We start from the raw sequence: 16,489 nt of genomic DNA on the forward strand, positions 1-16,489 counted from the left end.
AAGTCCAAAAAATTTATTTTAAGTTTAAAAAAATGAACTGAAAAATTGATTTTTTGGGTAATCATTTAATTGGAAGAAATTTTTTGAATTTAACTAAATTTATTAAAACTGAAGCTGAACTTATAGTTAAATCAAAACTTTAACTCAATACTGGCCAAAGCTAAGGAAAATTAGAAAATGATAATAATCTTCACTCAGTTCGGGCTATAACTAAGACTTCTGAAAAGAACTGGCCCTTCATTAATAAAAGGAAAGAATGCAGTATTGATTAAGAGAAATATACATATTTACTAGAATTAATCCATTAACTCTTCAATAAATCCCATTACCCTCCAGGTAAGGTTTAAGGTAATGTTATCATACCAAAAAGAGTCAAAAAATTAAATAAAAAAGTTAATGCCTGCCTTTTTAATATAGAAATTAATAAATTGCGTTGGGACCTGGTTATTTACTTGAACATAAACTTTATTACTTCTTCTTTTAAATCTTCCATTTCAGTACATATATTTTTCATTCTAATTACTCTTTTAGAAATATTAGAGTTTCAATTAATTAGTTTGATAGCTTCAAATTGGAAATTCCTCCTTTTATCATATAATTTAATTATGTTGTGTTTAATTATTAGAAGGTCAATGTATTCAATATTATCTTGACTTATATTAGTCCTATTAAGTGTTAAACTATCTGGGTAAATTTTGAATTGTTCAATAACAGAATCATTGTTGAAAGTTATAATATCAACAATGTATCTAAAAATATTTGCAGATAACCTTAATTCATTATTATTCAAACCTAGCTGAAATTTATATTCATTAGCAAAAAGAAATATATTACATATTTACGTAGAACTGTTTCCTCCCATTGGAATTCCTTTTACCCACTCAAAGATCTTATTATTGAAATTAATGTAGTTATTAAATAATGCACAATACAGGTATGTTTTCCATCTGTCAATTCAGAGGATAATTAGCATGTCAGGAAAAAGTTGTGGTAGTTGCATTAAACTAGTAAAAATTTCGTCCAATGGAAGAAAAGTATAAAGGTTTTCGAATACATAGCAGTTAATGTTCTTGATTTCTAATCTTTTAAACTTATTGAGAATTGGATCGTTATTATAAATAATCCAACTATGGTTGTGCAGCTTGTTAACTAGTTAATGAATTAAAATACAGATTTTTTTAAAATTTAATTGCAAATATGTAATCTATATTCTTTTCATAATTATTTGTACCATTTGCAATAAATCTAAATTTGAGCGGTGATATATGGAATTTAGGAAGAGCAAATCTATTGTACAGTCAAAAGTCGTTAATTCGGACACCCATAATCCGGAATGATCTATAATCCGGAGCTCAAAGCTACAAACTTTCTGAGCATGCGTCCATGCGCGTAAGACCTTAACGGCTGCAAATATGCGTGTGTGCACGATACGTTTACGAATGCGCGTTTAATGTATAACAGACGGTATAAGCTAAGATAAAATTATCTAATTCAGTTAATGTTGCAGATTGCGTTGTTCCTTAATCTTCGAATTGGATTCGGCTTATTATTTTTTGCAGACTGTTAGAGCAATTTTATAAAAGTAAGCTTGAACTTTCAATTATGTCAAATAGAATTTCTGATATATATTTACTAATATGTAAAGGATCTACAAAGAAAAAGTATGTTTCGATGTCCATTATTGGATGGAATTGCTGCAAAAAATGGATAAAGGCGTATCCTTTGTTTATCTTTAACACAGCGACGCACAATGAATTGGAAGTTGATCTGTCAGCACTATCCTTATCTTCAGGGCAGATGTTTTTATTTTATTTGGCTTATAATATATATTTGGCCTTCTATTTCATCTGGATGTACTCCGTGTTTGATAGGATTTAAATCAAATTCTTCGTCATTATAATTCGCTTCCGATAGCGAAGAAAGTAACAGAGGTTTTTGAAAACGAAAAAATTTCGATTGACAAATTAGTCAGTATTCTCGACACAGCAATTATAGGGCTTGAACAGTGGAACTTTGTAACTGAACAAGAAATTATGTCTGTTTATAGAATTAAAGAGAATGTATTATCACATAAAAAAACGAAGCAACTTAAACAACTTACATTGAAAGAAATGTTTAATAAAGTAAACAAATAAATATTACGCTTTTTTTTTGTAAATTTTGATACCCGTTAAATCATAATTGTTCTTTATTTCATAAATTACGGTTTCATATTTTTTATTTTAAAATTTCTGCATGCCATCTTACCAGATCTAAACTAATGATCTATAATCCGGAAAAATCGATAATCCGGAATCGCCGAAGTCCCAACGAGTCTGGATTAACGACTTTTGACTGTAGCTAGATGGTTGTGTAATTTGTAGTTTCTTATGAATTGCTTTAAGCTTTTTTGCAATGATATATTCTCGTGTTTTGGTATATTTGTAAGTAATGGCATTATTAAGTTTCAATTAGTGAGATATAAAAAATTTTTCAAATAATGCTAAAATTATTAGTGGCTTTGTCAATTTTGGTGTTTACGAATTTTTGTTTCAAGTCTTGCATTAGAGAATTGAGAAAATTCCATGGTAAATTGCTGTTAAATTCAATCCTTTGAATTCCTTGTTTCATTTCTTCTAGCACTTGAGCTATCCAAGCTATAAAGGCAGAATTTGGAATCTAGTTTTAACTATGAACTCATCGAGATTTTTTTCAAAACTTCTAAAACTGTGATTTTTGCCAAGTTTCAGTACTGGTCTAAATTTTGTGCCTTTTTTCATGAAATTTCATAAATGCTGCTTTTGAACTATTGTCATATGTTTATGAAACTTGTCTATGTAGTATTTATATTGAGGTTTTTTGCAGTATCAATGGGTAGTAGGAACTAGATTATGGTGGTTAATTAGTAATTTGCTAAGAGGTTTTTGATACTTGAAAGCTGGTGTGACTTGTGCTTTAGCAGCAGGAAATCGTTGTTGACTCTTTCTGAAAATATTGCTGAACTGAATATTGTCATAGTCATATGAAGAAAGTTGATTTTGCAGTAATAATTATTGTACTTGTTAGTGGTAGAGAATTTAAATTTGCAAAAATCTAAAATGAGGTCTTTGAATATATTGTGTCCCTTAAATTGCAATTTAATGAAATTAATAAGTTTCATTAAGAATGTGTGCTTACAAGTTTGCAACCAAATGATGATATTTCTTGTGAAATTTCAGTTAGAAAGAAATTATTCATATTATCGTTTAACTTGGCAGTATCTACAGTAGAAAATAATTTATTTTGCTGTTTATTACCTGCTCCACTTCCTCGTAATGGTTTTTTACTGAATAATTTAAAATGGCTGTAAATTGGAATTTCAGAATTTAATTTAATGTCTTGGTTGAATGTTCGTTAATCTCAAAATTGCAAAATCAAAAGTAGAGATTTTAAGCATTGAAAAAGTAGCTATTGTCATTGATTGCAGATTAATCGATTTATCAAGGGGATAAATCAATCTACTATCAATTAACAGTAATTAAATTAAGAGAGAATGTTTTATCTTACTTCCAAGTAAGCATCAGTTTTTTTCCTAGATCCAAATCATAAGTCACAGTTGATACTCAATCATGAGAAAGACATTAGTCTATTAAGCCAAAAGAATCCTGTTAAACAAAATAAACAGCAAAAAGTCTTTAAACTTGCTCACTATGAACACAACTAAATGGAATGCTTACTTTAGAAGACATATCCCCTACACTCTCATATTCAAACTCAAACACAAAAACTTAAAAACAAAAGTATACTACATTGTGATAGAAGTAAAAGGGTTGTAATTTAATTTTAATTACTTTTATCTAGAATTTATACTCTAATAGCAACTTTTAGTGCTATTATAGTAACAGACTACTCTGTATGTATTATCTCCAAGAAACTTCAGTTTTCTCGCCAATTTAGGCTAAACTTTTTTAAATAGAAAACTACACTTATGACAACCTTTTTACTTCCATCACTTAATACTTGCATTTCCAGCTATTTGGTTTTAAAATTTTGCAGGCAAGTTAGTTAATTTTAACTTCCTAGTTTGATCTTAAATTTCTAATCAACTACTTGTTTTAAATTTTAAAATTAAAGTTAACTTTAAAATTAAAGATTATGTTTTATCTTCTTATGATTTTGAATTACTTTCTAATTGTTCTAAAATGTATATTTTTGCTTTTACGTTTGTGTTTGAGTTTGAAAATCAGAGTGTATGGGATACGGCATCTAAAGTAAGCATCCAGTTTAGTGGTGTTCTTAGAGAGCAAATTTAATTCTTAAGACTTTTAGCTGTTTACTTTGTTTAACAGGATTCTTTTGGCTTAATAGACTAATGTCTTTCTTATGATTGAGTGTTAGTTGTGACTTATGATTTGGATCTAGAAAAAATTTGACGCTTACTTGGAAGTAAGATGAAACACTCCTTCTTAATTTAGTTGTTAATTGACAGTAGATTGGTTTATCCCTTTGATAAGTTGATTAATCTGTGATCAATGACAATAACTACTTTTTCAATGCTTAAAATTTTTACTTTTGATTATTATTATTATTTTTTTTTTTTTTAGATTAAAGATTTTTTTTAACAGAGATTTTTAAGTTTTTAAAGCAAAAGAGGTCTAGAAAAATACTAGTTTAAAATACTGAATAAAAAGTTTTTTTTTTTTTTCATTCATAGTTTTAAATCGAATTTCTGTTCCTTGGAGATGGTATATGGAAAGTTTTCTTGTTATGAATTATTGGCTTTGGAGCTTTTGAACCAAAAGAAAGGTTTGAATTAAATAAATACTACACAGTTGGTACTGTTTAATATGATAATGTCCATTCTTATCTTATTTGACTGTATGAGGCGGCTAAGTTTAAAATTTGGTGCTGGGCCCCATGCAGGATATCATTTTTGTTACGGATACTAGATTGGATATTATTTTGGGGGAGATTTAAAAAATACCTATTTTATAAAATTTTTCAATGAATCTTTATGAATGAAATGCACATATACCTGAACCTCTCTTTCCTTGCATGTGGCCCTGCTGTTTAAATTAATGCTCTTTTTTGATATGCTGTGTAATATGTAAGTTACATATACTTTTTTTTTATATAAAACTTTCACTTTTTTCCCCGGTCAATGACAAAAGGGCCATCTTAATTCAGAAAAACTGTAATTATTTCAACACGTTACACAGATCAATACGATATGTAAGCATATCAAACATTATTTAAAAATTTATCCATTCGAGTTTGTTGCATATTTCTTGTTAGTACCTTTTCAACTGTGGTCTCCAAGACACAACATTGCTTGTAAATGTCTGTATCTCCACTTTTAAGTTCAAGCGTTCTTTCCAAAATTTTTAATGCTTGTCGAGACTGCGCTGCTGTTGGTACAAGATCGAGATTTTCACCTTTATTAATTCCTTTGTTTTCTCTGATATCATCCAAGATCTCTGCATCACTCTCATCAATTCCCAAATAATCAAGGAAGGTTTCATTATGCATTTCTTTACTGTCACCCTTATCTTCTATCACATCTTGAGAGTTTAAAGAAATTTGCTTTGGATAGAAGACAGCTTTTTAAAACAATTTAAAATAACTTGCAATGTTAATTCATCCCACATATTTAAAATAACATTTATGGCATCTAAGAGAGGAATACTTGACAATTTCATGTGAAGAACAAACTGCACCTGTCACATCAATTTCATTAAGAATATTTTGAACCATTTCCTTCCTGTAATGTCCCTTGAATGCTTTTGTAACGCCCTGATCTAACGTTTGAAGAATGCAAATTGTATTAGAAGGAAGGGGAAATAATTTTATATTCTTCAATGAGAGATTAGTTGGATGAGCAGCACAGTTATCTAACAAGAGTGCCACTTTTTCTTGCTGAAGGTCTTTATACTACTTCGCAAGAAAATCACTAAAACTATTGCTTGTCATCGAACATTTTTATTCCTGTAATCAGTCACAGGCAAATGTTTTATGCCCTTTAGAAAATGAAATATTTTTAAATGTTCCTTTTATATTACACATTAATAACACAGTAACACATTGTCTATTTTTTTTTTTTTTTTTTTTACAGCCAGCTGAGGACTTATTTTTAAACATTAATGTGTGCTGAGGTACGGCTCAATAATGAAGATCAGTCTCATCAGTTTTTAAAATTTGACAAGGTTTGTATTCTTGCATTTGTCTGGCTAAATTCTTTTCTATCCAATTATTGGCTTCTTTAGAGTCCACATCTTGTTTCTCTCCACGGAATTTCGTGAAAATGATATATTTTTCTTCCCATTTTATCACTCACCTAACGGTAGGGACAAACTCCTCTCCTAGGATTCTGGTAAATTTTGCTGCCTTTTGATACAGGATTTCTTGCGGCGGCATGGTTTTATGTTCCTGGCATTTAAAAACAACTCCAAGAGCGCAGTTTCTACATCGGTACACTTTCCACTTCGCTTCTGCAAGACATTTGCACTTGCAATAAGTTCAGCTGAAATTGCCTCCCTTCTTTTCAACAACGTACATAATGCATGCAGATTGTGAATTCAGAGTTGTACAGAAACCTCATCATTTTGGTAAAGAATCATATTGCTTCAACATTTCTTTATCTTTTAACCCTTTCAGGATGGGCGTCCCATATACGCATTCCCTAAGAACGTCTCTTACAGCCGGGCGTCCCATCCACGAATCGCTAGAGATTGCATTCAGAGGACGGGTGATGCATATACGCATTTTAAGTTGGAGCATTTTTCTGAAGGCCACTAGATGGCATCCTATGTCCATTACTTTTGAAATGAACACAGGTTTAGGTTCCTGACCTTGATTTGATATATTCTGCTTGACTTTGGTATTTTACTCATCAGCTGTTGTGAGGGTGAGGGGGTGAGGGGAAAGCGTAAACAGAGGTGAGCTTTTTAAATTGCTGTGTGCTAATGAAAACATTCGCGTGTCTGATTTATATCCAATTCCTTTTTTTATTCTGTTTTTTCCTTTACTATGTATGGTCTTTTAGGATTAGTATGTGGAGTACTGTTACGTTTTGCATTGCCTTCAGATATATTTTCGTTTCTTCTCTTTTTATTTCGGAAAGCCTCACTTCCAGGCTATTATGGCGGGAAGGTGCTATTTATCAGAAGAAGAATACCCTCGTGTGGTCAATGAACCATTTATTAACGCAGATGAGAATGATGATTCATTTTCTAAAGATTTATAAAGTGATACTTTTTCTGAGAGTTAGAAAGTGATACTTCTCCGTGCTTCGAGATTTACCACACTCAGTCTTCATTTTAAATTTTGTTACTTCTTACTGTAAATAGTCTTTATTGTGTTGTTTTATTAATTTTAAACTTTATTGATGGATTTTATATATTAAAACTTTTGAATAATTTGAATAGCACTTCCGAAAATTATTTTACAAGATAAATAAATTTTTAGCATATTTTCAAGTAAAATAAAGAATAAAAAAAAGTTATTAAGTGCTAATTTTAATATATGTAAGAGCTCAAGTAATAATCTAAAGCGATACCAAAAATTGCGATGCTAGAAGCGAAAGTTTTTTTTTCTGATTTTTTTAAATAAAATTAGGCTTAGCGATGCAAAACCTCTGTCCCGTACGGTGACTGCCTTCGATTCCCTTCCATCCTGCATGAGCGTCTTAAACAAAGGTCGCGAAAAGGTTAAGGTTAAGTCCTTGCATCTGGACGTTTTGAGGAATGTCCAAAGAACAAAAGCACAATGTGGATGGGTAAGCTGAATGAACTGTGTGATAAAAAAAAGACAATTTTTTTTATAGATTCTCCCTCATGTCTTTTTTGTTTGTTTGTTTGTTTTCCCTTTTCTCCAACTGGTTTGAGCCAGTTCTGACAAATCTCTTGTAACTCACTCCCCACCCATGATTGGTCCAAATAACAAAATTCTAGCTCTTGCAGCTTCATATATAAAACTGAATCAACCACGAATGAAATCAGTGACCTTGAAACACACACTTGGAGGTTTTGGCAATTCCAGATAAGAAAATTCTAGCATTCCCACTTTCACATATAAAGGTGAATGGACTTTGGATAAAATCACTAAACTTGGAACATAAACTTGGGTTTTGACTGTACAATTTTAAAAGTGCTGTGATTTTTATAAGCGGTAGCATTGATTTTATGAAGCAGTTATTTTATAATGATACTGCATTCACTTGAATTCCTTCCTTGTGTTTTGATTTTATAAAGCCATACTCATTGTATATACATTATAACAGGGGTTAAAACATAAGAAAATATAAATTACACTAGATAGAAAATATTTTGAAATACAGATATTTTGATAAAACACATAGAAAAATTTTTAGATAAGGGTATTTAGATCACAACATACAGAAAAATAAAGATTATTGCAATAATTCCAAATTTGCAGCATGTGCTTCCTTTAGGGTGCATGAAACTTAATTAGAAGTACATGAAAAAATTATCAGTAAATGCAGATATAAACGAGTGTTGTGATATATGCTAATTAAAAAGCAAAATATTCAAGTTTTTCATTATATAAAAGAGAAGGTATGTACAATAATCCCTGATACAATTCTTATTGACCAAAATGTATACAAAAGCAATATAATTAGTTATAACTATCCTCACCCGCACCAATCATATTGCTCATTTCTTTACGTACCATATTGTTGCATTCTACAAGTTCGTGGATTTGGAGTAATTGACAATCACTGATGATAAATCAAAAACACAATTTATTCACCAGTATTACAAAGGAGAGTTGTTCCAAAGACACATTTACAGTCGTCAAAAAACTACGATAAACATGCTGAAATAATCAGCAACACAGCCTTCAAGCCATAAGGATGAAGACAGCTTCACAGCAAAGCACTAGGTACAGCTCCCCACTCGGTCGATCGCTCTCAAGCTTATCTCTGAACTCAAGTAACTACTACACTACAGAATTCAAGATTCTATACTGTGTACAAGCAAAGTATATATAGATTTAAAATACCTTCAAGAACATTCCCGAGGCAAACCGCTAAGAATGTATTCCAGAATCTCACTTCGTCTACAGAATATAGCCAATTTTGTTGCCAAATGGGTGATTTCGTGCCAAACCAGGCAACCCTAATCACCCTTTGCAGGAAAGCTTGGGCATTTCGTAACAATATGTAATCCTTGCTCTTTCACTGCATATCCCAATACTGAATGAATCATCAGGCCAGATATGTCTATCTTTATAATTATGATTTTCAAACAACTTTTAATGTAACTTAATTTTTTTTACAGTTGTTAAATGTAAAGTGCTGTTTATATAAAAATAGGTACGTGCTTAAAAGGTAGATCTTCACGCAGAACTAAAAACTACAATGGGTAAAAGTTCTGATTTGGTGTCTCCACAACATTCTTCCAAGAAATTGGTAGGTCTACCAGTTGACAGCCAATATGAAGTATTATTCTGATAAAAGAAAAGTAGGTAAAAATTTCAAAACAAAGGTTTTTCACAGAAGAAAAGGACTGTATTGTAATGACTTTAACACATGGATTTTAATTCACAGGAAAACGAAGACAGCTTCAATCTTCTCTGTGTAAATTGAGGTTTTACCAAATTGAAATATAAGTTACTGTTGCAACAGTTAAAAACTAAATATCCCAATTGGAGCCATGAAGGGATAAGTGATAAGTCATTAAAATGTTTGTTGCCATTTAAAAATAGGGAGCTTGTGAAAAGAGAATCCTCATCTTAGATACATATTGAAATCACTGTAAAAACTGCACACTATTCCTGATTTGTCTCTACGTTTGGTCTTAAAAAGCTAAGCTTACTGACACAGGTTCAAATATCACCACAACAATTAATGAAGTTTAGATAACAGTTCAAAACTATGTTACTAAGGTTAATGATTTTTAAAATTAATTTTTAGGTAAACAATATAGTGCTGTATTATTTGTTTTGCATTTAAATGTAAGGGGTATTAGATTTTTCTTACCAACAGAATCTTTTGTCTTAACTTTGGTTTGAACGAAGTTATAAATTAACTTTAAACTACTACAGGCTTAGAATTTTATTGTGGTACAATACTATTTCATGAATGCTCACAGTTTGGAGTACAGGCCTAGATTTTATCAATTCAAAATAATTACAGTATGTCAAGTACATTGTATTGTGGTTTAAAAACATGTGTTATCATATTATTAGAAATGAATTAAGCAATAATCACTCCTTGTTTAATTGCATTTTTTGACTTTTTTATTATAATATTAAAACAAAAAAATAGTACGATATATTGCAGGAATACTGGAGATGGGTAAGGAGGTTATAAGTTATGAAGAGTTGGGGGTACTCCGTGATAGTAGTCTTATTACAAGGACATTAAAAAAAGATGGTTTAATGTTCTTTATTGCTGTAACAAACAGCTGTATTATGATAAAGCACATGAGAGAGCTACCTGCTTAAAGAAAGAAATACCTACATGGAGGACTTTTTAAATGAAACTAACACATATTTATATGAGCCAAAGGGTAAATCATTAAAATTCCCATTTAGCCCACCCATCCACTGGGATTAAAATCTAGCTGAATTATCAATTAGTGATTTTACTACTCAGCCACTGGTAATCAAGTTAACAATTAATGCATTAATAACTTTTATCTAACATATATATATAAATTTTGTTTTTCTTGCACTTTGAGTATGCTCCTATAATATATAAATTTTAAACTCATTCATGATGCATTGAATATTCGTCTTTCAGACAGAAAATCACACATTTTAGTTCAAATTTAACTTTTTTTCTTACTTTAACTGTCAACTAATTCTAATCCTTTAGAATAACTCACAATGCTTTACATTTGAATGAAGAATAAGTAATTTGAGAAAAAGGTTCTTCTTTGAAAAGAGTAAACATAAGTTGAGATGTCTTGTGGTACAGAGAAATTTTAATTCAAGACATAAAAATTACAGTTTAGTTTTCATATGTTGTTAATGAAAGCAACAGTATATGAATATCACTCCAAAACCTAAATCATAAAATCAATCCATTAGATATGAACAGGATCATCGATATGTTTTGTTTTATGCAGCAAGAAGTCTATACATTCTAGTTTCATTTGGCTGCAGTATTCTACTATTGCAGCATTTGTGAATGCATGTTTCTCTGCCATTATAGTAGTCACTACCTGTTCCAAAATTAGCACTGCTGCAATAGCAAAAAAGAAAATGCAGTTTGCTACTTTCATGTGTATTACTAACATTTGTTTATTGGTACATTACTACATTATGAACAATTTATACAGCTTTAAAATTACTATATACATAAAATAATTTAACAAAGTTAATTACTAATTCCTTCAAAAGTGCACTGCAACAAAATTTTTATTTCAGATCTGACCTATACCTCAAATCTGTTGAAACAAGAGCTGTGCTTTCTGTATTATTAGGAATACCATTTTAAAATTATTATATGCAGAGAGTAGTTTTAAAATTTAATTATTCATTTCTTAAAAGTACACTGCAGCACGATTTTTTATTTCAAATCTGAGCTATTTTCACAAATTTGCAAAAACAAAAGCTACATTTTACACACAAAAGAGTCACAGTATTGCCACACCTGGCTTACACAATATTCATTACCCCCCCCCCCCCCGGGAAAAAAAAATACTAATGCATTTTTGCCTGCTGGTTCAGAAATCAAAATGGAAACAACATTTAGCATTTTTGTGTGCAGTTTCAATTTTTTTTTTACAATTCAAAAATTAAATTTTAGAAAGTGCAAACGTGAGTATGCAGCTTAAGCATGGTTATGAAAGAGATTTTTCTTCAAGTTTAAAAAACGGTTGGCTAACTATTTATGGAAAGTCACTTGAAAGCTACTTTTTCATGGCAGAGATGGCTTTGTGAAAGATACATCTAATTAATATTCTCTGAAAGCCATAAAAAACCATCACTTTGTTCTGAAGCGAGTAAACAAACCTAGGATGAATTACTTCACCTGGATGTTCTATAACTTTAGCTTTTTAGCCCCATATAGGCAGTGTTCAAAGAATTAGAAAATAAGCTATTTTCAATTACTTTTTCAATTTCATACAAACCTGCATAAAAATAATTAACAATACAGTTAACATACATATTGTATGAAACACAGACAGGTATCTATTGCGTACAAAATCTACTCACATGTGCTTGTCATACTTACTCGACTACTCCTGTATAATCTATATGTGAAGCTGAGTCAATTTTTACAGGTAATGTTTCTGAAATCTCTTCAATCTCTTTGGAAAGCTCACTGACAGACTATTAAAAAATAATACACAAAAAAATTACAGATTTATGTTCTTTACAATAATACAAATTACTTCTGACTATTTTTCACATTAGCTATGTATGTTACGCAGTGTCAGATATAGTTCGACCGTCTCAAATGCAACCCTGGCTGGCATTCTGCCAGAACTCTTAGACTCGTCCAAAACGGACATTATTGCTGCGACGTAAAATATCACGTGAAAGTATTCTCTTCTCGGAAAAGAGAATGCTGGAGGTAATGAAAGTCCCCATCCTTCCACTCTATTTTGAGCATGGCGCATGCGTAAGTGCGCTCATGGTCGCGGATGAGACAGTCAAACTATATTTGAAATTTGATACAATCACTAGGAAAAGAAGGTAAAAATTAAAAATATAAATACCTCAAATTAAAAAGAGATATGAATTCAATTTAATTCTTGAATCACGATTTTCAGGCTTTCAGATCTTTTGAATTCTACCTCCCAACCCACCAAAAATTAAAATGATTTAAATTAAACCTTGGAAAGATTAGTTTAGGAACATTCATTAAAAAGAACAAAACTGGAGCAATTTTAGCAAACTGTAACCATTAATGCTAACTCATGGTCACCTGGAGTGCCACAGTATAAATTTTCTGGATATGTTCCATGTTAAGTGTTTAGCTAACTAGTGTCAACTTTTAAAAGTCCTGCTCTATCTATACTTTAAATTTTTGATTTAAAAAGGTTCTGGGAAAATTAAATCATTACTCAAATATTTTTGCCAAATTATACTGAGAAAATGAAACTGATGACTCAAGAGATGTACTTCATTTACTAAATTTCATTTGTGTCTTAATAAATTCAATATTTTTCTTTAATGCATGTTTCATATGTGATTTAATTTAAAGTTCTTCATTTTCCTTTTTATTTTTTCCATAAGGTAGACACAAGAGATCTATTATTCAAATGATTCTTCACTTAAATTATGTGGAAATACTCCAATTCGATTTCCCAAATTATGCAAATTAAGGGTGAAAATCACATTTGTATTACATTAACTTTATTAATAAGAATCATAATACATTTCCTATTAAACAAATACAAAAATTTAATTTTTAATATCCAGTAATCTCCAAATCGCAAACTGAATGGAAGTTCTAAAAAAGTTCCATGTAATTGATTGCTATTTTCCTATATGTCAAGCATATACTTTCATTTTGTCATTTATTGTATTTACACTTTGAAAATGCTTTGCACAAAAATACTTTTTTCCCCAAAATATTAAAAAAAAAAATTAAACAATTTTTCTATTTGCTTAATAGTTTTTTTTTTCTGTTTCAATGTGAGCAAAGCGGCCCAGTTATTTTCAACAGGCAATATTGTGCAACTAGTATGTGGAAAGTATATAAAATAATAATTTAAAAAAGCAATTAATGGATAACTTAGGATCCTTAAAAGTATAATTAAACTGTATCTCATGATCAAGGGGGTTGGATAGCTCTACAGTAAAACAATAAAATAAATTTGTAGTTCAGTTTAATTTAAAATTTATTTAATAATCAATTACAGAGTAATGCCATCTATTTTTTTAAGATTTACATTTCATTCATAAATATGCTATTTTGAATTTGCAGATGATGGTCTATTATTTTCAGAAAAGAAAATTTTACCACGCACTAAGCTTTGTGCAAAAAAAAAATCATGAAATAAAACTTTGCAATGAAGTTACATAATATAAGTAAATAATGCCTAAAAAAGAGCAGCACCTTTGACAGAAAACTGCTTATGGTTAAAAAATTCTTTTTAAATTATATATTATCCATAGCTGATTGGAATTTACAAAGGAAGTCAGTTCAAAACAGTTGGTAAAACATGCTAAACACTAAATAGGAGAACCCAATAAAATAGTCAAAATTAACAAGAAAAGTCTTTACATATGTAAGAAAAATGGTGCTGGCTACCTTAACAGTAGATTTCAAAAGCATATACAGCAAATAGGTGAGTGCTTCTATCTTTCTTTTAAAAATATTATTTAAATCAATTAACAATTAAAGAAGTAAATAATTCAATAGCAAGCTTAATTATTTACTTATATAAAATGAAGTGATCTAGATAGTAAAGAGTTCCAGAAATCCGGAATGCAGATGAAGATCTACTGCAATTAAATGTAAATAAATTTAACTAAACACATTAAAAATATTTTGCTATTAAATGAAACATATTAATACAAATTATATTAAACAGAATTATTCCTAACTTGCAACACAATATTCTTAATTTAATTTGTGAGTTACTTATGCAATTGTAAATGAAATTTGCTTATTAATGAAACCAATATAATCTTCATCCCCCTCCTAAAACTACTTTACTCAAAGATACAGAACATGCAATGCATATTTCAGTCAAATTTATTGAAAGTAAGAATAAAGACAATATTTAAAGCAGGCATTTTCATCTTTGAATATGAAAAAATTATTACAATATCTGTGTACCTCCAAAATTTTGCTTTCCAAAAATTCAGTCATCTCAGATTTAAAGATTTCTTCAACACCTGAAACGTTTTGGTCATCCGGTTTTGGTTTACCGGGCCCTCTAGGAATCATAGGTCCCAACTATCAAAATTAAATAACATTTAAAGACTTGCAAGCAATTCATAAAAAGAAAAACAACGAAAAAGGTTATAAGAATATATATTAAAAGAATATATATTATGTAATTATTTATTTGTTATTAATAACTGACGAAATATACAAATATAAAATATATAGTAATATACAGATAAATAATTATACAAAAGAAATGGCATTAACCATATAGAAGACATATCCGAAAAACATGGTATCTGACCGAGTTGCAAAATTAAGCCAAAATAAATAAATGTATAATTTTTTTGGCTTTATTATTTGATATTTTTTATTCACACAGAAAGCATAATTAGAAATAGAAGAGAAATGCTCTTCTACTTTAAATATGCTTAAGTTGATTTTAGGTTGTACAGCTCTATTTTAACTAATCAAGGCAGTATTCGGCTATATTGTGAAATTTAAGATTTACAAATTATATTATTGAAAATTTAATATTAAGATGAACTCTCTCTAAGACGGCCCCTCATAGTATCAGATATTTAGCTCTTGAGGTGATCGTATTAGAGAGATGATGTTCAGCACCAATACTTATTTATGCCGTAAAAACCACTAGTTTTACAACTGGTGGTGCTGAAAAGTTTTCACCAGCACTGGGTTCCTATCCAGGGCATTCACAAACATCCACCTCTCAAAAGATTCCTAAGATTTTGAACACTGTGGTAGGCACAGATCTATATTTATTCACCTCTTGTACATAACAGATGATACTGTCCTTTATCACCTTATTTTATGTTGGCAATGACAAGCACAGCAATTGCTTGATATGTGAATAGATGCTGTAAGCACACAACATTTTGATAATATTTGTTTATAAAGTATAATTTTAAGTTTTAATATTTTGGTAACATTAAATTGCAAAAGAATGAGTTAAAAAATGTATCTGGGATCCAGAGAATTTGTTATGTTCAGGTAGAATGCGGTGAGGTTTCTTATGACTAATCTTATTTAGTTTATATATTACTATGATGTTTTCATTTTATATATTACTATGATGTGTTTTTATTAGAAGTAGATAATTCTTTAGAGAATATCATTTATATGCCAATTCCAAACCAACACATTTCCCTAAAAGTAGTGGTAGAATTTACTGATTTTGCAAAGGAAATAACATGGTCAAACCATTTACATTAAAGTAAGTTTAACATAAACAAACTTACTTTAATATAATAAAATTTTGTGTGTGTAAGATAAAATTTCAAATTGTGACACTGTTTTTATATACTCTTTTTTTTATGCTTTTAAAATTGCAAATTAGCAATTTTAAAAGCATAAAAAATTGTTGCAGATGCAGATGGCATTCTGCAAATATTGTATGCTACAGACAATCCCAACTGACTCTCCATACATATGCTAAGTAGGCAGTCATTGACTCATCAGCCTTCAGAAGGGTTTGAGGAGGTTCCTTTAAATACTGATGTTAAGTGCTTATAATAATTTTTGATGATATCTAAGTTACTATGAGTGAAAGAAGAATCACAGATAGTAAATGGCAGCATGTTGTTGAATGCATTGAAGTAGGATAATCAAACAACTTTTTTTTTTGAGTTGATAATTTAATTTCTAAAATGAACAAACAATTCCAAAGAAGTCAAAGAACTAACTACACCTGATCAA

General features: G+C 29.9%; 1 protein-coding gene across 5 annotated transcripts in view; it reads right to left on the bottom strand.

The window, feature by feature from the left end:
* The window catches only part of LOC146992904 (uncharacterized), a 151,975-nt gene that overhangs the window by 16,442 nt on the left and 119,044 nt on the right, over nt 1-16,489 (bottom strand). For all 5 annotated transcript variants that reach the window (XM_085809305.1, XM_085809308.1, XM_085809307.1 and 2 more), the window contains 2 exons: nt 14,723-14,842; nt 12,164-12,261 (listed from right to left, as the gene is read on the bottom strand). In XM_085809305.1, coding sequence (XP_085665431.1) covers nt 12,164-12,261; nt 14,723-14,842 — 218 coding nt within the window. The remainder of the gene's footprint in view (nt 1-12,163; nt 12,262-14,722; nt 14,843-16,489) is intronic.

Source organism: Stegodyphus dumicola, chromosome X2, assembly GCF_044657685.1.
Source record: "Stegodyphus dumicola isolate Sdum_Otavi_A_Nest chromosome X2, ASM4465768v1".
In the NCBI taxonomy this organism is placed as follows: Eukaryota; Metazoa; Arthropoda; class Arachnida; order Araneae; family Eresidae; genus Stegodyphus; species Stegodyphus dumicola.